The sequence below is a fragment of the Lichenostomus cassidix genome, chromosome 3, assembly GCF_008360975.1.
Source record: "Lichenostomus cassidix isolate B80296 chromosome 3, HeHo_3.0, whole genome shotgun sequence".
Lineage (NCBI taxonomy): Eukaryota > Metazoa > Chordata > Aves > Passeriformes > Meliphagidae > Lichenostomus > Lichenostomus cassidix.
In genome coordinates this window covers 46077228-46102452 of record NC_139483.1, presented here as the reverse complement: position 1 = coordinate 46102452, position 25225 = coordinate 46077228, and the positions used below count along the sequence as shown (strand labels likewise).

Here is a 25225-nt window from a genome sequence, read left to right as displayed (position 1 = left end):
TTCTGGATTTTTTGCGAGGTTTGGGATAAGGTGTGGTTGCTTGTAAAAGGAATGCCAATTTACTTGAGCATCTCAGAGTCTTTTTCTTAGGGAGATCAGAGCCCAGCCTAGGCAGAAAAGTTAAAAGTGGCACTCCAGTGCTTTATAAAGCCACAACATGGCTAATTCTGGACCAGCATTTCTCTTTTCAGTTCTTAGTTATGTTCTTTTCTAGCACTGAAACCAAGGAGAAAGATCAAAAGAAGTATCTAAGTTCACCAAGTTAAAAAACATTTAAGCAAGGTTTATTTTGCTTTCAAATTAGCCCTTTATAAAGGGAAATTCTCAGGGGATTTTTGCCAAAAGAATTTAAAAAAGTAAGAATAAAAAAAGCCTGGTAAAGGGACTAAGTTATATTTCCTATAGACACAGCCTCCACTCTAGCGGTAGTGGTTGAGGGTCACTCTTCATCCTGGCTTTGCAGAGATTCTCTGTATTTTTTTCTTTCACTGAAATTCCATAGACAGTAATTAAGGAACTGGAGGCCAGCAAGAGGTCAGCAAGCCTTCGTCAGTGAAAACAGGGATTGTTTGCCATGTACAACACTCCCTTTTTTCCTTGTGGTGAATAGAAGATTTGCTTAGAGCTGATGACTTATGCCTTTCTTGCAAGTTATGCAGCTAGCGAGTAACTGGGGGAATCAATCAGTGAGCAGAAAACAGCTAATTGAGCCCAGCATCGCGCTTTTTTCTTCTTTACATATTCAGCGCTGGAATCGGAGCCAGTTCGGTGTCTGATAATGTAACTCCAGAGAAGAGGCATTTTGTGTGCAGGATTCAGAGCGAATACAATACTTAAGAAGAAGTGTCTGCTCCTAAATTTTAGGGTTACAAAGCTGACAGCGGTTGAGGACTCGGGGGAAAATACTCGAAACTGAGCTTTAGGCCTATAAATGCCGAAGCTGGTAAGTCACTGAGCATGTAGTATGATGTGGAGAGGATGTATCTCCTGTTTCAGAGAGAGAGAAAGAGAAAAGGGTTTTGTGGTTATTCTTAGGCACAGCACAGCATGCATAGCTTTTCTCAGTTTTCTTTTTCCTTTCCCTGGGCTTTTAAGTTCTTTTCTGTTTTACTTTCCTGTCTCTGACTTTATCCAGGCATCTTTAATAAAAAAAAACTTCTTAAAGTTAGAATGGTTGGGATTTTTTGGCAGATGTAATGCCTGTTAAAAAGAAGGAAGGACACGTGTAGCCACGTCTCCTAAAGGGAACAGCGAAGTCTCTTTGCATTTCCTACAGAGCTTGTAGTTTTGAGGTAAGCTAGCCAGGACTGGGGGATGTGATATGTCCATGAAAATAAATGTAGTTTTTTGCCTCACTTTGCTGAACGAGAATTGTCCAATAGTGAAAAAAAATTGCAGCTTGAGCTTAATCAGATATTAAAATATTCTCTTGTTTCTTAGACATAAGGTTTCCTAGAAATTTCAGTTTGGGGCTGAACTATTACTGGGCATAAAGCAATTTGTAAAATTTTAACATCTCTTTAAATGGCTTCACACAGCTCATGTAAAAGTCATGTATGTTTGGGGTCTTTTATGGAGCTGCAGCAAATGAATCAGTTATGATAGTTTAAACTGGATGTTGTCTAGTGTTTCTTACACATTTTTATTGGGACATGGCTAGGAAACTTTGCCTGTTTTTCAAGGGCTGCTGCTATAACCCTGAAGTGTTTCCAAACATAGCCCTGTCAAAAGCTAGCTACTTACTTCTGGTTTACATTTTGCCAATTAATTCCAAGTACGCTAATAAATGTTAGTTCTCTCTCCCTCACTCTTCCTCTCTCTCTCTGTGTGAAGCACTAATTGAAAGAGGGAGGTTAAGATTGTTATTTCTGTGGCGTGTGAAATGGGCTGGATGTTAGAGAGCAGCAGAGCAAGGCATGTGCCCTGCCTCCCGAGCAAGCAGCAGCTAAGAGCCTGGGTGAGAAAAGCAGGAGAGAAAGCAAGAAGGGTGCCAGGGGCAGAACTGTAGAGAGCCCCTCGAATGTCGGAGTACATGTGCTAATTTCCTGTTTGTTTCTGAGTGTAAAGCTTTTTGCTTTGATCTTACATATGAGATGATGCAAAGCGTGGCCTTTGGACCTGCACAAGTAGGGAGTTTTCCATGGTGAAGGGATGTGAGAGGTGGCAGTGGGGATTGATTTCCCCTGGATTTGAGAGCACCTTCATTGTTTGTGGCCAAAAGCTGGGCAGTGGGTATGGGCCTTGGCCTCAGTAGTTTTCCAGCCGTGTGGTACGTGGTGGCTGCAGTCCTCTGCATGCAGTTCCTGGTATTTCCAGATGCTGTTAATTTATTCCCTGTTTCCCCGCAGTCCTTCGCGCGTTCGTGCAGCCAAGCTCTCGGAGCTGGCGGGTTTCCGCGCCGTGAGAGCATTGCAGATGCGGGGATGCACTTGCTCCAAGGCGCGGGAAGGGCGGCTCCGCCCGGCCAGCCCTGCCAAGGGGCCCCGCAGCCTGCACCGGGTCCAGCAGCCCGGCCGAGCCCTGCGCTCGCTTTCGACCAGTGCGACTTTTGTGCAGCAGCTTTGGCCAATTTGCTATGGTTTAGGGCTGTGGAGCCAGCTGTCTGCAATCTGATGTAATGTTGCCCTGGAAACCAGAAATGAAACACTTAAGCATTCACCACAGAATTACTACATACAGCATTAGCCAAAGTAATTAAAAGTTGAGCCATATGGGCTTTCGGATGGAAAAATTTGGAGCGGAGGAGATGGAAGTTAAGTTGTTCCTTTTTGCAGCACTGCAAATCGGTTTGTTTTCCCCTCGAGGGCACGGGGAGAGACCTGCTTTGGCTGTGCACACTAGGACAGGGAGCAGGAGGGGCTCTGGCTGTTTTATCAGCACATTAAGGACACCAAGGCTTGGCCTGGTGGAACAGCCATGGCAGGAGGCATTGGCAGAGGGACTGTGGCATGGATTCCTCCTGTGCCGGAGAGCCTCTGGCTGAGCATCTTGTGGACACGTTGTCTGCTCTATAACAGACCACATCTACCCTTGTGCAGTGTTGCAGCACTCTGGAGTGCCTGTGAAGTGGGAAGAGGGCGAGAGGGGGCTGGAAGCTGGCTATATTCAAGCACTGTGCCAAAGCCTCGCTGCTGGAGCTGTCCAGGAAGCCATTTGCCCAGCCCGCCACACTTTGGGGAGATTGGGGTGATTTTCCCATCTGAAGTCAGGGACAGCTACCAAAAAAAGCAATTGAGTCACCATAAAAGAAGGGAGGGTAGAGTAGATTGGGGAAGTCAAGTCATAGAAGTTCAGTGATTTCCAAATATGTCAGTTATGGCCTGAATGCTTTACATTTCTGTTTTCTGTTTAATATTAGCTGTAAAAGAAAGCATTGCTTGAGCTGGAAAATTAAGCTCTGATTCCCATGTGCCAAAGTGGAAATTTTTGATAATTCCAAGGCCTGTCTTTAAAAGTTGATTCAAAAACAGGAAGCAAGTGAAGAGTAACCCTTTTTGAAAATGCTTTCATTTTCAAGGAATTGGCCTTATTTGACAATAAAGTTTCCTGAGTGGCACCACTGGTGTAGTCACCATTTTTAGGCCTTTCTACATAAACTTATTGTCCATCATTTTTCTCTGTAGAAGATTTCTGTCACGTGCTACCTGGTATGAGAGGTTGCTGGAAGGAGACTGACTTTATCTTTCATCTCCCTGTAAAGCACAAGCTGTTCTCACCTGTTGGTGAAGCACTGGCAGTAGGCAAGGTCTGTCACTGCTTGTGGAGGACCCAAGCTCAAAGGGTAGCAGGAATCCTGAAGCATTGGAGAAAAATAGCTGGCAATTATGATTGGACTTTATTTATTTTGAAGTATGGTGAGCACCCTCTGTACCACCCACTAGGGTTTGATTTCAGTACCCTGCCCTGAGGCTATTTTGAGACTTGCTTTTGCTGTGGTAGTTGTGAATGAAAATGTCAGACATTGTAAAAGCTCTTTTTTCACTGTTGTTGACTCTTCATAACCCTGAGGGGGCACAGTTCCTTATCAGATATCAGTGGTGCAAAGCAGGACTAGCCATTTATTCTTCAGTGAAATCCTGGGTGGGAGGACCAGGTACAAGGTGTTCTCTGAGTCTTACAGAGCTCAGAGTTTCACAAACAGTAGTCTTACAAACCGAGGGTGTACGAACAGTAATGATGGAAAGTAATCCCCTAGAGTAATTGCATTTAAAATAAACATATCTTGAGTGCAGAATATGCATGATGGTTGCTTGCCAGGATGCACTTAATGGCCCAAGAAGTCTTGACAGAACTTCTTGATTGCAGTCAATAATCCATTTATCATCTTGTCTAAATGTGTCTGTCTTGTTTGACATGTCAGTAAGTTGTCCCAGGCATAATCTCTGAATTAATGCTCATCTTGTTGCTTAATTTATCTTGATATAAACAACCCTGATACTCTTTACAGTCCTGTTTTTCCCAAAGTTTATTAATTACCTAGCCAATCTGTAACCACAATAAATGCATTCGTGCAATTCTTGGATGATAGAATGGCAATTCCTACTGCTATATGTGGTCAGTTTTGTATTCTTCTTTATTTTGGAGAAATGCAAAGTTTGTGGGAAATTGGTAATTGACAGTGCCCTTGCAGAAAGTCGTTGACGTTTGCTCTGGTGTGGTTCTGGGGCCCTTGTGAGGTGCATGCCTGGGAGGTAGGCTTTCAGAGATGCCCTGGCTCTGTCAGGAACTGTGTGTGCCTTCGGGAGTATATCCATGCAGCTGCTAATTGGTGTCCTGCCCCATGGCATCTGCCTTTTGTATCACATCCTGGTATTTAAGTGAACTACAAAAGTAGAAAGCATTTTTATGTTTGGCCTCTCTTACTCATCCTCCAGATAAGCAGACAGCATTTTTTGCTGGGAAGAGAAGGGGGTGGCTTTCTTTTTTTGTTTGTTTTTACTTGGCTTGCATCTGTTGGGGATCTTTCTTATTTTTAAAAGTTTAATTAAGGAGAAGGATAAAAAAGGATGAGCACACTGTGGAAACCCAGGACAGGAAGTTGCAAGAGAATTTTTAGAGCTGACCATTAGGAATGCTGTGAATTGGCTGGGAGCGGGAGTGAAAACAAAGTAAGGTATACGATCCATACCGCACTCCAGCTGGAGCCTGTGCTGTGCGCAGGAATGTGCAGCAGAGCACAGTGCCAGCGCTGTCCTGGCCAAGCCAGAGAGCCCTGCTGGCCTCCTCTCATCTCCCCATCCCTGCCCTTCCCCCCACCGCCTTCCACATTCTGAACTGATTAAAACAGAGGAAGTAGCACGCTGAACATTGGATCTGGCTCGAAAATCGAAGTTGTCTTCTCGTTCACAAGGAATGGATTGTTTCAGCTTGTTGTGTCACTGCTGCTGGAGAGAAGGGAATTTTTTTTTGTCTCTGTAATGTTTGATACTTGAGGGAAAACAGCTGGAACTGAGCATACTGGATCAGATGCAAAACGAAACGGGATGCTGGGGAATATGGACTGCACTGTATATCTGAAAAGGTCAGAGTTTTCCCTTGGTCAGTGCAGAAGGAATGCTCTGTCCGTCTTAATTCCAGCCTCGAGAGCCTTCAGGAGGAGTGTAAGGAGCAGGGAGGAGGAAGGGAATATTTTGTAGCTGTGGCAGTTCGTGAGCGAGGCAGATGAGGTCTCCTCCTGCCTTTCCTTCCCATCCCTTTCTTGTGCTGCTGTTTTTGATTTTCTGGGAAGACTGGGGAGAAAAAAAGAGCAGTCGTCAATGACAGAGCTTCAGTTTGGAAAAGCTGTTTATAACCAGGTTTAAACAGCAAGTTCTGAGATGCCAGACAGACCAGGGACTGACTAAACCACGGGAGCATAGCTGGTATGGTAAGAAGAACTCTGGAAAAGAGCCCTGCCTGAAACACACTGGAAGAGGACGTGGAAGTAGTTATTACACAATGCATGTGAAGAAAGACAAGGGCAGGAATGCATTTCAATGCCTAGGATCTTACGTTGCACAGATTTAGAAATCAAAATGGTATGTCATGCTTTCAGAAAAAGAAAAAGGGGGGGAAAAAAGGAAACAAGAAAACCCTCAGTCATTTAAACGTTTCTGACTGAGCTGGGCTGAAAATACAATACCAGTTACAGAGCTGCGTTGACACGATGCAGCAGATGAGCTGGGTTAACTTGACTTGAAGGAGCAAGCTGTGGAACTACTGCTTTATTAATATTCCTTTTGTTTCTTTGCCAGTCAAGAGAACAATCCGATGATGAAACAGAGGAGTCGGTGAAGTTTAAGAGGTTGCACAAGCTGGTGAATTCTACTCGCAGAGTCAGGAAGAAACTCATAAGAGTTGAAGAAATGAAAAAACCCAGCACAGAAGGTAAAAAGCAATGTGGTTAAAATTGCATGTGTGAATACATGTTTCTCTTAAGAGGGGACAGAAAGTGGAGGGTTGGGGGAGGGAGGGGTGGAGTGTTCGTAAGGGATAGTAGGACTGACTGCCTTGTCTATTGTGCATGCCTTAAGTTACTGAATTTTTAGGCTTTAGAAGGAGGAAAGTGACAGCCTAGAACGTGGTTACTGCTGATCTGGTATACTCAGAGCAGCGCTGGAGAGCCCCTCATTAAGAGATTAGAACTTGGCTTATGTTTTATGCCCCATGCTGGGGAGGGAACGAGCTTAGGAGGAATCCCAGCCAGCTGCCCCACAGGCTCTGCAAGGAGGTAAGTGGAGCCACCACCACACTGTTCCCTCCTCCCCAGCGTGGGGTGGCACACAGGTGAAGCTCCTGCTCATTTGGGGAGTGTAGCAGCTGGCTGGGGTGAAGTTGAACCGTATGGCATCATCCTGTGGCAAAACCAGAGAAACTCTGTCACTCTTGTGGGATAGCGACTGCCTCGTGTAATACTGACTTCTGCTTCTTGGGGAGCTTGCCTGCAATTTGGCTTCTGAATGAGCCCTGCTCCCTACAGACAGAGGGAGAGAAGGGAGGAGGGGAGGAGGGTGGAGAAAGGGAAGCAGAGTTCAGGCCCTGGGAACACCATGCTGCAGAATTAACTGCGGATGGCCTGTATCCATGTGTGAGCATTGAGATTAACAGAGCCTGATCCTCACGAGCTTCTGCACAGCTGTGCTTGAGTCCTCACTGGAATTGTGGGCACCTCTCTGTTGGTGGCCTTCCCAGCTTTGTATGCCAATTTCCCTCAGCTTTGCAGTGAGCTGAGCCATGTTATGATTCCTTCCTAGTGCATTTAAGGAGAACACATGAATCTTGCATATGTGGCAGGAAGCTGCTGGCAGATCTATGATCTAGCCTGCCTCTCCTACATTATGGATGGTGTTAGTGGCTGGCGTGAAAGGCATGGCCAGTCTAAAGCTCTGGAATGGGCAGCTGTCTCTGTCTGGAAAGGTTTTATCACCTCATGGGGAGAGCATAGAGCTGGTACACCTTGGAAGCAAAAATGCGGTATTTGAGATGGGAAAAACAAAACAGGATTATTTTTCCACTGCTCTGGGGAAAGATGGCCCCCAGAGAGAAGAGAGAAGCCTGTCCTACCTCCTCCTTCTCTCCCCAGGAGTCTGGGAAAAGCTGCAGGGAGCAATCAACAGGAGGCTTCAGGGATGGGAGCAGACGCAGGAGCAGGCAGCTCAGGGGCTGCTGGGCATGCAGATGCCTTCCTGCAGTTGGACCAGACTTTCTCTTCAGCATATTAAGTATTTGTCTTGCTCTCTGTATCCTTTCTTACAGTGCTTCACCTCCTTATTTCCTTTTTCCCCTCAGTCTTTCACTTAAGTGTACCACTCCTTCCAGGTTGGTTTTTCTTTCCATGGAGATTTTCCACCCCTGCCCCCTGCAGAAAAATCACTGCACTAACAATTGTATCCAAAAAAGTTTCTTCTCCTTCCTTCTTTCTCCATCTGCTGCCTGTCTTCTCTAGCTCTAGGCTTATCTGATTAAATTATCTGTAACTCTGAGTTCATACTTTATCTATCACTCCGGAGTTTCTTTGTAGATTGGCTTTTGGGAAACTGTAGCAGAACCAGTTATTGCTTAATACCTACATGGATTATTTCTGCATAACTTCTGTATAACTAGAAGTCCCCTTAAATAGCCAAGTCTACATTAGCAGTAGATAATCCATGACTTTTCTTTTAGGAAATTCCACACCCAAATTTCCATATGGCAAATTAAAAGTGCTTCATAAATGTTGTCCATCCCAATCTCTCATAATGTAGGTCTGTATTCGCATTTGGATATGTAAGAGGGCTATGCAAGATCACAAAACATAGGCTGGTCAGATTTGGGGATTGCTGTCTGGCCTTCCAAGTTACCTGCAGTTGTCTGGATCAGTTGAGCTGTTTGCTACGGTTCTTTGATCTGTGTTATGAATGTGAAGTAATATGAAATCACAGGTGACTAGGTTTTGGGGAGTTGGCTATAATATTTGATTGAGTAACATCAGTATAATTAGAATAAATTCATTAATGTTCAACAGGCTTTAGCATAGTGTAAGAGTAGACTTACTTTGAAAACTGATATGCAGTTTCCTAGAAGAAAGATTCTGCATAATCCTCCTCGAAAGTTTCTTCACAAAGAGCAACTTTGCTGAATTTCCCTTCTATGTTTCTGTAAGTTTTAAAGAAAAGCACACAGGTCTCAGATTCTTCTCCAATGTTTCTAATACTGACTCTGTTATCACAATCAATATATGGTTGGCTGAGCTGATATTCACTAGAATGTGCCAGCATCTCAATCCATATGTATTTTGTCTTAATCTGCTCCTAAGTGAGCTAAATAACTGAAACCTCTTAATTCTCGGGCACCATTCTTATATAGCACTTAAAAATGCATCACATCTACATCTGTGTCATTATGGCTTTGTGTCATGGACTCACTCCAAATAACATCTGTTACAGTGTTGACACACAATGCATATTTTACAAGCTGTTTAAAAACATATTTACTTAGTGGACTAAAATTGTTTATCAGTACATACTCAGTCCCAGGAGAATGTCTGTTTTCTGTTCAAATTAAGATGTAGAGGGGGAAAAGAGCAAGCTGGACAGTCCAGGGAAAGTGGCGTCTAAACCACACTCCAGTCTGCAGACTCCAATCTACAGACTTAACCAAATAAATTTCTCAAGAGTGAAAGTTTCATGTCAGATGTGGTCCACTATCCCTTCAATGTCATAGTGGGTTTTATCTTGGTAAAATAGCATCTTAGGTTTCAACAAATATATGTCAAATATGTGCCAATAGAGTGAACTGAAGGTGAGGCAGGAATCCTAATCTGTCATCATGAAAGGTGTGCCTTGTTATTGAATGAGTGAGTTTACTAAATCATGGGTATTTTGGTAATGGTTCAGATGTAACTCTGCTGCAAGACTGTGGAAGCAATCAAAGATGAAGGCAAAGTTAGGTCATGCAGTAAATTTATTTTGGCTAGAAATATGTACAATCATATTTGCGTGTGTGTGTCTAATACACAGCTATGGATGCTGTGAGATTTGTTAGGGAGACAGAGGAGGATGTGTGCTTTTTTCTGACTCTTACCTTGTTACTGCATCTAATACTTGTGCCTATACTTTGCTCAAAAGAAAACACCAGAGAAAAGTTTCTTATATGATAAATGTGAAAAGGAATTGCAGTTTTAAGTCCTTTATTCCCTTCTCTCCACTCCAAAAAGGAAACCTGGCTGTCTGCCCATCTCCAGTACTTGTGTTGCAAAATATTCCTGTGAAATATTTTCTGGAAAAATTTGGTGAAAACCAAGTGTTTCTGTCATTACCAGGACACTGTTGAAATTGGCACACCTGCAGTTTGACCTACTTCTTTGGTTTTGCATCTGTTAAATAAATTCTGTATGATTAAAACCAGTGCCTCTTTCCCCATTAGAACCCCAGAATTTAAAATTTCATCCTGGAGCTCAGCTCTGTAACTTTCTGTTAAAGATACTCCTTTCTGCAGCCACAGCAGCCCTAGGTATTCAAAAACTGGACCTGAGAGGTACTTGTTTGGGTTTTAATACCTGGGTATACTTCTGACCTATTATAAGCTCAGTAGAGCTGAGTGTCATATGCAAGTGTCAGAAGAAAAGCATGAGAGGAACAGATCTCAGTTCCAGCTTTTAAGGGGTCATTAGTGAGAACATCTGTGGTCTTACTTAGCTGCAGGTGAAAGAGAGAAACTCAAAATAACGATGAGTTTACTTACAGGATGTTGTCTTCTGTCTGTTAACTCATCCCAGAATTCTCGATTAACAAATGGAAGGAACTGCTTCAGGTTTATCCACTCAGAAATAAGTGCTGAGAAACTTACATCAAGAATAGTTTTCTTCCAATTTAAGTGGGTGATATCTTAAATAAATACAGTAAGACTCTACAGGGAAACATCTTACAGAATTATGAACAATGACAAGCATTGTGCTGCTTTTGTCCCCTGTAGGTGTGGAAGAGCACTCACTTGACAACTCTCCTATACTGGATGACAGATCAGCACTTTACTCTGGAGTTCACAAGAAGCCATTCTACTTTGACAGCTCCTGTGAAAAGCAGCCAGAGGATGACTCGGACTCACTCACTACTTCTCCCTCATCCAGCAGTCTTGATACGTGGGGAGCTAACCGGAAGCTGGTGAAGACCTTCAGCAAAACTGATAGCCGTGGCCTTATCAAGCCTCCCAAGAAACTTGGGACATTTTTCTCTTATCCAGAAGAGGAGAAGTCCCAGAAAGTTTGCCGCTCCTTGACAGATGGGGAAATGAAGAAGAGCCTCGGCTCACTGAGCCACGGGGTAAGTACAGAAAGCATTTGCTTTTATGACAGCAACAGGCACAAGCACCATCTTCTGGTGTCCCTGGAGGAGATTCAGAGTGTAAGGAAGCAGATCCGATTGAAGAAAATGGATACTAACTATTCCTGTTCCAGAGCTTTTCTTTGCCAGCGCCCTGCTAGGAAAGGAGCATCCCCCACAACTTGCGACCTACAATTACTGCGGCACAAAACGAAAGGGGGTGGAGGTTGTGGCTTCCCAAACAGAAGGCTCCGAGGGCGCACCTCTGTCAGCGAGTTCAATATCACCTATGTGGTGGAGAGAAGCCTGTACAGTCACCTCAACCTCTCACAGCTGGTGCGTCCCGTTACTGACAGGACCCTGAGCAAGGCCGACAAGCAGGACCTGAGGAGATGCCTGCTGGAGGAGGATGAGGAGGCCAAGAGGAAGTGGGCTGCCACAGTGGATCGCTGTACTAAAAGGGTTCTCTTGAGAATCCACCAAAAGTCTGTGAGTCAAAGAGTTGCCATGAAGGTGGTCTGCCAATTTCTGTGAGGTTGCAGCAAACACTTTCTGCTTTGTACTTTTAACTAAAATTCAGTGCTTCTGCTTTCTTTGCCATTAATGCAGCTATAAGGGAAGAGCTTGATATAACCTTGTCAGAGAAGAGTTTTGTTGAGTCTGCCATTTCTGTGTGTACAGAATAACTCACTGAGAGAGAACAAATACGACAAAATGCGTCTTTTTTGATTCGCCTAGTGCAGAAATAGAGATCACTGGTGAACAGAGAAGGTTTCAGATGCTATAAACAGTGTTCTTTGTGATGCTTTGGGAGTCAGTATTCTCTTCAAGGGGTACCAAGAGATGAAGAAAATTTTAAAGAGTAATCAAGTATTGTTACTCAGCTGTGCTCTATTTCTCTTCAGCTGTCATTGCCTTAAATTGGCTTTTTCCTTCTCAGCTTGCATCTCACCAGTTCGCTCACCCAGTCTGTATTTTCACTTACATACACAACTGCAGAAGGACAGGGAGTTTTGCGTTAGGTAGTCACTGCCCTCCTTCTTGCTGTCCACCACTGCCAGAAGTGTCACTACTGCTCCTTCCTTTTAGCATGGAATGAAGGTGGCACCTACCCTCAGAGTGTTACCGAAAGGGAACAAGGGATGGTCAAGAGAGGAAATTGTGCTTACAGTGAGCAACTAAATGATTTGAACACTCCAGAGAGATCCAAAGCTGCTTCCTGATTATATGACCCAGTTTTGACAGTTCCATTAACCATGATTCTGAGTTTCCTAGGAACTTGCCTTTGGTGCCAGATCTCCAAAGCTGAGCCAGCTAGTCTGTTGTCTAGTTGACAGTGTTCCCTACTTCAGTGGATGGAAACAGCAGTGCACTGGTAACATTAAGCAAGATATTCCAGTGAACAATGCAGTAGAAACAGCTTTTCCTCTTAAATAACAGGTTTTTTTTTTGAGAGGTCTCTGCTTAGTTTCTTCAGGTATAAGGTATAAAAGAGATAGCCTTGGTCTCCTTTAATAACCTGTGGGAAATGAGTGGGCCTTCATGGTTCACTTTTTGCTCTTGGGCCACAAAATACAGGGTTTTTTTTCTACCCAATACTATGAACATTCTCTCTTGGCAGCTTTACTAGTTCTTGTGCATTGACTGCTTACCCTGTCCCTCACAGGATACTGTTTATTGTCACAGACATCATAATGTAACATCAGATGTTGTTTTCCTCTAAGGATATTACAATGATAAGAGAAACCTTACTTGTTCTTCTATGTGTTGAATAATAGGTTTACCTTGGACAAAAATCATACTCATAAGTTCTAGAGATGCCCCATAACTAAAAATACCCTCTAAAACTATCTTGGTAAATACAGATAACAGAACAGAATTACAGTTCTTCTAATAAGTTAGTCTTGTCTCACTATAGTAATTTCGTTATGAAAACCATCTGCACTGACCTTTGCTTAATCACAGAGATATAGTTAAAGAAGAAGTGGATAATATATTGTTGTTGTTGAGGAACTCCTAAGTTAGCTGCTTCTCCAGCCTTGTTTGAATGGGATACATGTTGGAGACATGCTGCCCTTACTAACATTTTCAATACACTTCCTGAAACTGCAAATAGCTGACAAGCTTCAACTAATGCTGCTCCTTCCTACAAACACTTAATCTTTGTTTGCTGCAACCTCAGGGAAATTGCAATGCCTATGTATTCAGTGGAATTGGTCACTCTGTCTTGCCTTGCCATTCATTTTTGTCATTTATATTTGTTTCAGTGGCCTGGACATGCATGAAATTTTCAAATGGCATCAGGTTTTTTTTTTTCCCCAGAAGAATATTACTTTTGATTGCATGGCCATTCCATTGAATATCCCTCTCCTCATCCACAGACCTTTTGTTTGGTGCAGTATTGCCAGGGTCCCTACTGGAATCTGAATGTGAAAGTTAAATTTTAAATGTATGGAGAGCTCCATAGTGAAATCACATGCATCCATAATAAGGTTCATTTACTCAGAGGCTTTTAACCAACAGTTGCTTTGCTCTCCGAGAAGAATTCTTTAGGAGGAGCTCTGGCTGGTTTGATGGACAGGTTTGCTCAGAGCAGTTCCAGATGTCCTCTCTTCGTTGCTGGGATTACCATGAGCTGTAGGATTAGTTATAATGGTCCTTCACAGAAGGACCAACTTACTCCTTGCTAAACATGCTGTGCCTTAGAAACTGATCTTATTACTTGTGGTTGGTTTCAAATGTTTTCCAAAAACAATTTTTAAAACCTGTGCCATAGCCACATTGTCTTCTGGAAAAAAAACACTTTGAAAAATTATACATCACTGCACTCTCTTTAATGTGTGTGGGGTCTAGATGAAGTGGCTTTGAGTTCCACTAGAGTTGTGGTGGGTACAGAATCTGTCATCCAAGTGTGTTGGGTGTAAGCAACAAGAAGCCAGAAAATAAAACCTTTTAAAAGCTATTAATATGTTTGCTTCTAAGGGGTGAAGAGGGCAGGAAGTGTTTACGTTAAAAGAATGAATTTTTATAATTGTTTATTAAGTGTCACAGTTTATAGAGCTTGCTTCTTCCTAATAGAGGAAGCAGGCTAGTAGTTCTCAGGTGGTGGGTCTTCACTGACTCACAATCCATTGTAGGTCTGAGCCAATACCTAATTGATTCTTAAATTGTCTTTGAAGGTACTTTGTTGAGTAGTTCATGCCCTAAGAACTTCTAGTTCATAAGCATTGATCTTCTGCCTCCTGTTTGTCTCAGCTCTGACTCTGAAAAGAATATTTATAATAGACATCTGCCTATCTTCAAAACCGTACTCAGAGCCCAGAGCTGAAGTTGTGCAAGTTAATTATAGCTGCCATACCTTCATTTCCCTGCCTTGGCCCATGAGACTTCTGGCAGGGCCAGTTACTTGAGTATTGTGCAGCTGCTTTATTGGTCAGGTTTTATTACCTCTTGGATTGCAAAAAAAAAGCCTGAAGTACCTAATCTGGAATCAGGGCTTGCTGAGTCTCTAGGGACACAATGCTTAAGGATAGCTGGGCTGGGTTTTCCCTCCTCTCAGCAAGGGCTTACCCTAGTAGGCTTCCAGTGACTCCCTGTATTTCAGTGGAAATGCAGCCTATGCAGCTATTCAGAAGGTAGGTTATTCAATGCTTTAAAAGATTTAAAAGACTGGTGGTTCTCTGTTTCAGTGCTACTGTGGACTTATTTATGAAGGCAGATGGGAGTGAAGAGATGGAGTTGCCAGCACCTTGGAAAACTTGATGCATAAGATCAACAGTTTCCTCAGACCAAAAAGTCTTTTTTCTCTTTAAAAAGAGGAGTAGGCAGGAGATGACTCAACAGCAGCAGACCTTAGGCCAAGGAGTTGTCTCTGGAAAAGGGAGACTCATATTTCTTTACAACAGATTTCTTGATTTATAATCTCTCATCCCTTTGTTTGTTTGTTTCTTTCCATTTTTGCAGACATTTGTGTTTTAATTGGTGTTCTCCAAATCGCAGATGGTCTGAGTGAGCTAATCATGGTGATAAAACTGTATCTATCCTTGTTTTTTTGCAGAGAACCTGTAGCTTTGGAGGCTTTGACTTGACAAATCGTTCCCTTCATATTGGAAACAGTTCTGACCAAATGGTGAGTTTGAGAAGGTGTAGGCTTGAAATAGCATAAAATGAAATGTGCAGTAGAGTTATAATAGACTGAAGTGTAATTTAGGTCTGTAATAATAGTTTGGGGATCCAAGAAAACAGAGTATCTTTGTTAACCTCAAACTTCCTTAGCTTTGAGAATAACATACCCACCCATATCCATGTGTGTATAAGTATTTATATACAGTTTGTGTAAAGAGGTAGGAACAAGTGATCAAAGTGCAGCTCTGGGGGCACATCTGTGGACTATTCTTATGTCTGACTTCCTCAGATCATCACCCAAGGCAAAACATATGCTTGCTATACTTCCTTGGTAAAAATATTTACTATTTGGAATGATGAGGCTAGCTTTCATTCGCTGAAGATCTGCAAATTATTTGCATGGAAGTCATTATGTAAGAAGTTCATTATTTGTTTTCTCATTGTATCCAAGAGCTCTGGAGCAGACCAGGATCCTATTGTGCTGGGTGCTGCACAATTGATCTCAGAGCATTCTTGTGTTTAAAAAAAATGCATCTCCCCTGAGAATTAATTCCATTTTGTGTTACTCATGTTGATACCACTGTTACTGTTGGTCGGCCTGTGGCCAAAAATAACAGAACAGAAATGAGCCAGAACATTATATCAAATGAAATTGAGAACATTTTTTTTTCCTTTTGCCCATATATGTTTTTCTTTCCTGTTTCAGTGTTCGATATGATAACTCTTCTGTCCACTTAAATCAAGTCTAAATTGTCAAACATTTTGTATGCCAGTGTTGTGTTATTTTTTATGTCAACTGAGGTTTTTTGGCATGTTTTTTGTTGCCTTATTTGTTAACATTATAAATTAGCCCTAAATTTGCTTATTCTGCACGTGATTACTTTACTCATCAATTTTCAACTCTAAAATCAATTTTCTGGACTTACAGTGTTTATCTTTAAACACAGATACTTGTTTTGATGAGATTGGTTTTACTATTAGAAAGTGTGAAGTCTAGGTGTTACATTTTTCCCTGGGAGCATCAGTAGTGGGAGTGATGCAGTGCACTAGAACAATATATGCAGATCAAAGGGTTTTTTTCCTTGAAAACATATAACTCCACCAAGTAGAAGGATTTAAAAAAAAAAAAAAAAGATTAAGCAAAAAGCTGTTCTTAATTTCTGGTAAAAGATCAAAATTATCAAAGAAGTTGTAATTACAAACAACTTGTAAGGGGAAAAATAACGTTTTGTCAAAAATGAAGTGTCAGTTGAATTTCAGAGAAACTTCCTGTAAGAATATTAGTGAAGTAGAAAACATACATACATGTAGGGGAAAAAAAAGACAAATCTCTTACGTACAATATACCATACATTATTTTAGAGCTTGCCATCTTCATGTAGCTAAATTGAAGCAAGTCAGAGACCAAACTCAGTAGTCAATCTCTTTGGGTAGATGGATTTTGGTCCTTTTTTGTGCTGTGATTTATGGTGCACCCTTGACAATGGAGGGTGCTGGAGTAGCTCTAATAGAGCTGCATTGCTCAGTGGTTCCTGAAACAGAGTAGAACATAAGACCACATTTAATGTCCTCCCTGGACATTATCTGAATAAGGGGTGAATCATACAAGTTTGGCAAAATGTCAGCTGATCCATGAAAAGTGTATACTTATGGCATAAGTAAGTGCTTGGTAACTTAAGCTGGTTTAGGAAAGGTTAAATGCATTCAAAGCAGCTGGTCTTTGTCATCCACTAAATATGGATCAGCTAATTTAGTTTGTCAGTACCCTGTTGTATGCCTTAAAAAAAGCAGTGCAAGTTTAACCTAGCATGGTTGATGGATTTGGGGTTTTTGGGGGGTTTTTACGGTCCATAGTACAACCACAGAGGTTAGCAGAATGCCTGTCTGAAAATGAAAAAGTAAATTTGGGTAGCCAAATGTAAATATACATACACACACACACACACACACACACACATACATATATATATGTGTGTATATATATCTATGTGCACACACACATAGAGATATATTTGGCTAGGATCTCAGAGGTACCTTTATTCCTGTTAAACCTTTTGTAGTGACCAGCATGAACCACAACTACTGTTGTGTGTCCTGTCAGGAAAGTTTAGCCTGAAACCATGGGGTTTTCTATCAGATCAAATACTTACCTGAAATTCAAAGGGATAAAGGAATTGTAACAGTCCCCAGCACATCTACACACAATACTTTCACAGAAAGTTTACAAATCAGGCCTGGAGAGTAAGCTACAGTGGACTGCTATGGTGGTTTGCACAAGGTCTCAACAGTGAATTTGGAGCAGGCAGGAGGACACTGTGCTGCCTCCTGTGTCTGCCTGGACACTTCTGCAATAACTGCTGACTGAGGGAAAAATGGCTCTTCTGTGTTAAAGGCTTAAAGCTTGTTTTATTTTGCAGGGCAAAGAAGGAGACTTCGTTTATAAAGAAGTGATTAAATCACCCTCTGCCTCACGTATATCTCTGGGCAAAAAGGTGAAGTCTGTAAAAGAAACCATGAAGAAAAGGATGTCTAAAAAATACAGCAGCTCTCTCTCTGAGCAGGTATGTAAGGTCTGCAGTGGAATCCACTTAATAATGTAGAAGTGCTAATCAGTATTGATCCCATGCATCAAGGCATCTCTGAAGAAATTTCTAACAAGACTATATTTTGTGACTTATTCCTATGTTCTTATAAAATCCCTTACTGTGAAATGGCTTCTTATAGATGCCAGTACCATGGAAAATGCATTTTCAGATTTTCATTTGGATAGCTCATCAGAAGTCTGTCGTTGATGCCATTACATACCTTACTCTACCTATTTCCATTTCTTTTCTATCATAATTTGTTAAGGGAACCAGTCTGTGACACAGGGTCAGAGTAATACATTTAATCTGCAATTTACACCCTAGTTTAAATTCCCAGCATAACTTCACATACACAGCTCTTCTCTGCTATTACAGATCTTTTCTCCATCACAGCTTGCCCTGTGCAGCAGCCCATTAAAACAGAGGCACAGTCTAGTCAGAAAGGGGCATCCCACAGAAGATTTTCCTATTATTCTTTCATTACAGATTTTTATAGCCTATTCTTAAAGGCAAACCTGAAGTACATTAGTTCTAAATTAGGCTTTGAATTTCAGTGGCCTAGAAACAATTGCTGTCTTTTTCCCTTTTGGTATACTTTGAGTTCCTTGCTTTAGTGGAGTGTCAAAAATCTTCGGCATTTGTGTCAAACCGGACAGATTGTGTAAGGAGTAGGTTCGAAAGCCGCCGGGAAGCAGAGCTCTTCCTGGTTAACACCGCCCCCAAGTGGGCTCGGACCGGCCGCTGGCTCACGGGGGATGCTTGCAGTCATGGAGAATTGGGAATGGAAAGGGAGTTTTGCTCTTAATGCAAAGCCTTAGTGCATGTAAAAGGAGCAGTTTGTAACGTCCATAGTAACAACCCCAAACTGAAGAATCTGGAGGCACCAAGAGAGGCAGAAATGTGGCCAGTGTTACACCATGCTTTGCCACATTAGGATCCCTTTTCTGCAGAGCTATTTATTAGCCATACTTATTCATAACCAGGGGCAGTGCTACACTTATGGTTATTTAATTGAAATTTAAAATTGAAATATTTTGAGGTGTAACGTGATTTAATATTGATAAGAAGATGCTTTGGTGTCTGACTGGCTTTACAGTGCCCCTCTGCAAAGTCTGCCAAAGAAAAAGGGATCCCTTGAGAAACTGGTTTACAGTGATTTCGCAATAGTTCTGCTCTTTGTCTCTCTCTCTCTAAGATTGACTTGATCTCTCAAGTCATATGCTGGGATGAGATTTTCCTAATGATTCTGCAGAATGCAAATAATAGTGTTCACCTAAAAGTTTTATGACCACACATATCCACAAAACACTCTAGCATGCAAGCTACTGTTTGTTTCCAAACTTTACAGCACAGTCATTTTTGAATATTTATACCTTTCAGGCATCATGAGTCAAAGTATGTTCCAGTATCTCTTTCTGCATGCATTAGAACAAGCAAAAGTTATGCTGGCCACAAGTATCTGCTGCTTTGTTTTAACTGTGCTTCACAAAGGCTGGCAAAATTTCAGTTTAGGGAAGTCCCTTTTGATTTTCTGTAATGTTTGACTGAATCAAAAGAGAAATTGGCTCATCTATTGCACATGTCGCAAAATCTTTCTGTATTTATGCATTTATGTTTATGAGTATTTGTACTATGCACAGGCTGCATTTTCTAGCTAATTCCTTTTTTGTTCTTCTAGGTAAATAAGCAATAATATAAAAAATTCACTGCACATTGCTTTATATCTCCCTTGCATTGTCTGATTTGTTTGTGTTCATCTTTGTACAAAATCTTGATTCAAAAAATTGAATTTGAAACCTGAATTTGGCACTAGTTTTGCAAGTACTGCTGGCAAAAATATCACGTGTCATGAAAATCCTTGAATTGGGAGTTTTGTGTAATGTTTTTTGGGGTTTTTTCTACTTACAGTGCTAGCTTTTTCAGACTGATCTGTGTGCTCCCATCACCACTATCATGCCTAATAAAGTGGAGTCTCTACCACAGCTGGATACTGCTAAATAAGTAGATAGAAGGTTTCAGCCTGTCTGATAAATAGCAGGAAAACAGAACCTTTTTCCTTGGAGCTGAAGAAGCAGCTCCCATCAGTGCCTATGTTCATTTACCAAACTGAAATGGTCCAATCCTTTCAGGAGTCCAGCCCTGGGATCATGCCGGGTTCCCCGCAGTCGCCGCCACCAGACACTGACTCCCTGGACAAGCCCAAGCTGAAAGCTGGTGGCTCAGTGGAGAGCCTGAGGAGTTCCTTAAGTGGTCAGAGCTCAATGAGTAAGTTCAGTTGTAATTGTGTTGTTCTGTTTCTGTGGCTTCAGGGAGCAGAGATCTCCATAGTAAGCAGAATCAGAGAAAGTCAAAGCAGAAACAGTGGTTAAAAAGTAGAAAGGCTGATGGGTTAGTCATTAGGGGCTTGCAAAGAACTCTAAGCCCTTTGTTGCAGAGACAATTTTTTTTTTGGCTTTATGTTTATACAGAACCCTGAAAAAGTGAAATCATGCTTTCTGGTTTGGTCTGCTGGGTCCTGCTATTACAGTATAAATATTCTAATATAAATGTAATGTAATCATGAACCTGTTTACTACTGGCCTAGGATTGTAATTCTCACTTGGAGTGAGAATTACAATCTTTGGCCAGAAGCAACCAGGCTCATCTTTGCTCTGGATTTCTCCTGAGCACTCCAGATGGGCTTCCCACCACCCCTCCAGAGAAACCTTGAGGTTCTCTCATTAACTAGTTCAAGGAGGAGTAGTATTTAAAACCTCTCTGGTTAAGATTGTCTCTACACAAAACAGCTTAAACGGGACACAGTTGATGGGAATTTGCTTCACTATTCACCAAATTTCTGGAACTGAGAGGGATTCTGGAACCCCCCTGCAAGTTTCAGAGTTTGTTTTTCTCACACCACTATGGGGTTTTTGTGTGCAAAACTTCCCAGAAAGCTGACATCTCCTGTGACGTACTATAGATGAGACACTAGAAAAACACCTTCTTGGTTAAATTGAGGGGGTGAATTCAGGAAAACAGGAGTGCAGAGTAGATTTACTAACTCTCCCATCCATGTGTGTGTATAAGAAATAGCAGCATTTAAGAACTTTAAGCTTTGATTGCCATGTTTTGTGGAAAGACCCATTTTCTGTCTTGCCTCTGTTTTTGAAGCTTTTTCACAAAGAGGCTTTTTTGGGAGCTGATACTATGTCTCTCACACAGGTGGTCAGACAGTGAGCACAACAGATTCCTCAACCAGCAACAGGGAGAGTGTGAAATCAGAAGATGGTGATGATGAAGAGCCTCCTTACAGAGGACCTTTTTGTGGAAGAGCCAGGGTTCACACTGATTTTACTCCAAGTCCTTATGATACAGATTCTCTGAAGCTCAAGGTATCAGCTACATCTGTTTCTAAGGGGACAAACCTTTATTTTGCTTAAATTCTAATTTAAGAGGTTTTTGCTATAACTATAGCATTCTTAATAGCTTAATGAATTTATATGTGGTTTTAAAGCCTTTTGACCTGTCTTATATATTAAAGATTTCCTTATATAGCAATTACAGAATAATGGCAAAATGTTATGGAACATAAGTGAGTACTGGTGTTTCTCTGCATCCAGAGAAAGACACTTTAGTGTCTTTAGTTTCTGGAAAATGAAGGATGTGCCATGAATTCATTTCCATTTTGCAAGGGTTTTTCTTGAAAGATTGGAAAAATACTTTATCTGCCACAGTGAAGTAATCCTCAATGGAAAAATTTTCAAAACTCTTGGAAGAAATGTGCATGCACCTGCACACAGTGTTTCTTAAAAGCATTTCAGTTAATGTAACTTATTTTGAGTGTATATTGAAATACATTGCTAACTAAGTGGTTACCCCCCCTTTAATTTTTCTGGATATCAGCTTTGATTATTTTTAGTTGTGCTGTATTCAGTTCAAACTTCTGACTCTTTACATTCATTGCTTAAAATCCCAGGGACAGCTAATTCCTATTAAAGCAGATGTATATAAGGTGATCTCTTCAGGCAAACAAAAGCAGCTGTGTGTCCATTTCTTTGTTATAGTCAGGAGCACATTAGGAAAAGCAACTTTGTTGCATGGTTCCTTTTGCATTGGCTTCCTTTGCTTGGGAGATGTGATGTGAAAGTGTGCACATACACACTGAGTATGTTTTTATTTGCACCAATTGCAGATAGTCACAGCACTGGTGCTCTACAGAAATGTCAGCAGCGTCTGAATCTTGACAGTCAGGGTCCATCCCAGGTTCTTTTGTTGACTTGCTCTGAAGTCTGAGGCATGCCACTTAATTCCCTTTTCTTACATTTGTAAAACAAGTATAAGCAGACATTTTTGCAAAAGCTGTGGTTAACTTTTTGAAAACTAAAGTGTGTTGTCCATCCGATGTACATGGAAATCCAAGTGGTAGTGTTTGCTTAAATACCCGTCAGAAAGCTACATGGTTTTCTTGCTTGTTTGGTCTACAGAAAGGTGACATCATTGATATAATCAGCAAACCCCCCATGGGTACTTGGATGGGTCTGTTGAACAACAAAGTTGGCACCTTCAAATTTATCTATGTGGATGTGTTAAATGAAGAGGAAGAGAAGCCGAAGCGGCCCACCAGGAGACGCCGAAAAAGCAGACCACCCCAGCCCAAGTCAGTTGAGGATCTCTTGGATCGCATCAATTTGAAGGTCCAAATTCTCTCTCTCTCTCTCTGCTTACCCTTCACTTTTGCTTGCAGGAAAGGGACCACACCTTTGGAGTTGTTAATTTGAAAACTGCACACCAGATTGATAATCCTAAGGATTGTGACACCACTTAGCAGAATCAGGTCTCAGCTGCAGAGTGAAAATAGCTGAAGCTGGGCAGAACTGCCTGTCAGGCTGGATGAAGTGCTGCAGGCTGTGAGTTGTGTGCACTCAGAGACCGTAAATTGTTGCACAGTATGACCACAAGCTAACACACACCAGAGGCAAGCCAAAAGCGTAAAATAACAATAGTTACCCTGTCTTTAAAGTGGACATCTTTTTCCATGTTTCTGTTCAGAAGTGCCCAGGATAAATTGGGGTGGCTGTCATTCACCCTTCATACTTCACCCCTCATGCAGAGCCATGCCATGTTGTGCCTTCGGGTAGCATGATACCCAGGCCATCTAACACAGTGAATTTCAATCACAAAAGTATGTGCAGCATTCTAGTTCTGGCACAGCTACCTCCCTAAACTCAGAGCAATGTTTATGCAAAATACAGTACTGTCATTTTGCTATTGTGCACTGGTTTACATTTAACTAACTACTGCTTTTTTTGCTGGTTGCACAAACCTCTTTTAGTATCTTTATTAAATAAGTTGACTAAATAAGTTGAATAAATATGTTGTCTTACAGCTCTTTTTTTTTCCTCTATATGCAGGAGCACATGCCCACTTTTCTATTCAATGGTTATGAAGATTTGGATACCTTTAAACTTCTAGAAGAAGAAGATTTGGATGAACTGAACATTCGAGATCCTGAGCACAGAGCTGTTCTGCTCACAGCAGTGGAACTTCTTCAGGAATATGATAGTACGTGGGATATTTGAGGTTTTCTGTTTTACTAGAGTTTTGCCAAGAACCTTGTGAACCCCTTAAAGCAGCAAACTTGTTCCAGGATTTTGATCTTTTTTTTCATAATATAGTTATTTCCAGGGTAATCCTGTGTAACATGTTAGATTTTTGAGGAGTGACTTAAGACTTCCTTTTGTTCTGCTGGAAGTATTCAGTTCATGTAAGCCTTGCCACCCAACTTATTTAAATAATATCAAGTGTACAACACATAATGGTTAAGAATATTGGTGTTCAAGAATAAATCCAGAGATAACATACTCAAAGTGAGGTGCTGAGATACGGAGAATAGGAAAAAAGAAATTTCCAGACTAGAAGGAAGAGCTTAAGATTATCAAGGGTTAAAAAAAAAATAAAGCCCAGAGTGTTGTGGAGAAGTGTAATGTGAATTAATTTCATCTGCACATGTATATGGTCCGTGGACCGCTAATTGCAGGGTTGTAAAGGTAGCTTCAGGTTGTGTATATGGCAACACAGCAATTTTCAAAGGGAGCAAATACATCAGTCAAGTGCAAAGAGTGGAAAACAGTGATCCACCTATCTAATGTAGAGCAGTGTGGTTTTGCTCACTGAACATCTCAGGCAAGTGGTTGCAAAGACAAGGAAAAGTGGAGTAAGCCATGGCTGTCAAGTGCAATGGTGTCTTTGCTGCACAGGAGTAAGCATAGCCTAGTTGCAGCAACCTGAGACTGTACTGAATTTACCCTTCATCCCCAGGTGTCAGCAGAATGTTAACATCCACGGAGCAGAATCAGTAGAATGGGTTGTGTGAGGGCTTTCTCAGCTGCTTCTGTGCAAATTCCTATGTTTTAGCTTAAACTGCCATAGCAGCAATTTAAACAGCCGTTACTAAGTGGGCAATGCTTAATTCAATCACAGCAATATGTGTGGTTAGTGTCTTTAGACAGTGCTGTGTGGCCTGAGTTTCCACTGACATGTAGCTTTCTTGTGCACCTCCCAAAGAGTCATCCACTCTTTCTTTGCCCTTCTCTAGCTCCCATAAAGCTGCAGTTTCAGAATTAATTTCTTTTCACTTATATCAGAGAAGCTTTTTGTCACCTATGATGAGTTTCTTTTCATTATTTGGAGACCTGTTTAGAATGCTAAACTTCCCTGAAGTAATTTTTGTTCAGAACTCTTCAATTTTGGTTTGAATACTTGAAGATTTGGTGGTTGAAAAGTACAAATTCCGGCTCCAAGTCTGGGTTATGAGGAGAAATAGAAGTGGGGACCAGATAGCTAGAACTTGGGAGGGGCAACAGCACATAGTTCCACCCCATAATTACCTGTCATGTGCTGAAAGTGGTAATTGGACTAGACATTTCTGACATTTTATTGCAGGGGAAAAAAAACACAGCATAAACTGTATTCTTGTATTGTGAGGTTGGTTTTCCATATCTTCAGCTCCAGATTTAGCTTCTTTACAAAGTACGATTCTTGACAAAACATTCTGGGTAAATTCCTGGAATCCAGTGTCTGCAAGCTGGATGGACCACACTTGAGAGCTGGCTTTTTGCATAGACCAAGGAAGGAAGGAAATGGCACCATTGGTCTCCTTCATGTCCCTTCATCCTTTGTTAGGGGACAGTATCTAATGTGACAGACTCACTCCAGATCCTTCCTCAGGGTCTTCTGGAAGGTAATTCAGAGTTAGGATTTTTGTTTTTTTTCGCTTGCTTTGGTTCTTTCAGTGCTCTTCTGTTTTGGGTGCTGGAGATTTTTTTAAATCTTAGAAAGAACTTTGACACAATCATTGTAAATAAATTTCTGTGGTGGTAAGTTGCAGGACTTGGCCCCAAGGCAGCTGAGGCACACAGGAATTCCATTCTGCTTTCATTAAGAACCATGCTGCCCCCTCACACTCTTGCTGAGGCTTGTTAATCATTTACCAAATGGGATTAATGTTTCCAACATTTGTGATGGCTTTCCCTAATGCTCACTCTTTCCTGACAAACAATACAAGAGGGAAGATCATAGAATCATTTAGGTTGGCAAAGACCTTTAGGTTCACCAAATCCAACCAAGTCCACCACTAAAGTCCTTTCAGTCCACTAAACCATGTCCCCAAGTGCCACATCTACATGTCTTTTAAATACTTCCAGTGATGGTGGCTCAACCACTGCCCTGGGCAACCTGTTCCCGTGCCTGACCACCTTT

General features: G+C 41.6%; 1 protein-coding gene across 5 annotated transcripts in view; it reads left to right on the top strand.

Moving 5' to 3' along the window:
- The window catches only part of LOC146439628 (SAM and SH3 domain-containing protein 1-like), a 531074-nt gene that overhangs the window by 492504 nt on the left and 13345 nt on the right, over positions 1 to 25225 (top strand). For 3 of the 5 annotated variants that reach the window (XM_085055595.1, XM_085055594.1, XM_085055597.1), the window contains exons 9-16: positions 6234 to 6366; positions 10432 to 10778; positions 14836 to 14907; positions 17321 to 17464; positions 19618 to 19753; positions 20690 to 20859; positions 21952 to 22161; positions 22879 to 23029. In XM_085055595.1, coding sequence (XP_084911721.1) covers positions 6234 to 6366; positions 10432 to 10778; positions 14836 to 14907; positions 17321 to 17464; positions 19618 to 19753; positions 20690 to 20859; positions 21952 to 22161; positions 22879 to 23029 — 1363 coding nt within the window. Of the gene's footprint in view, positions 1 to 6233; positions 6367 to 10431; positions 11268 to 14835; positions 14908 to 17320; positions 17465 to 19617; positions 19754 to 20689; positions 20860 to 21951; positions 22162 to 22878; positions 23030 to 25225 lie in introns of all 5 variants that reach the window. The other 2 variants (XM_085055592.1, XM_085055593.1) reach the window with 1 other exon arrangement.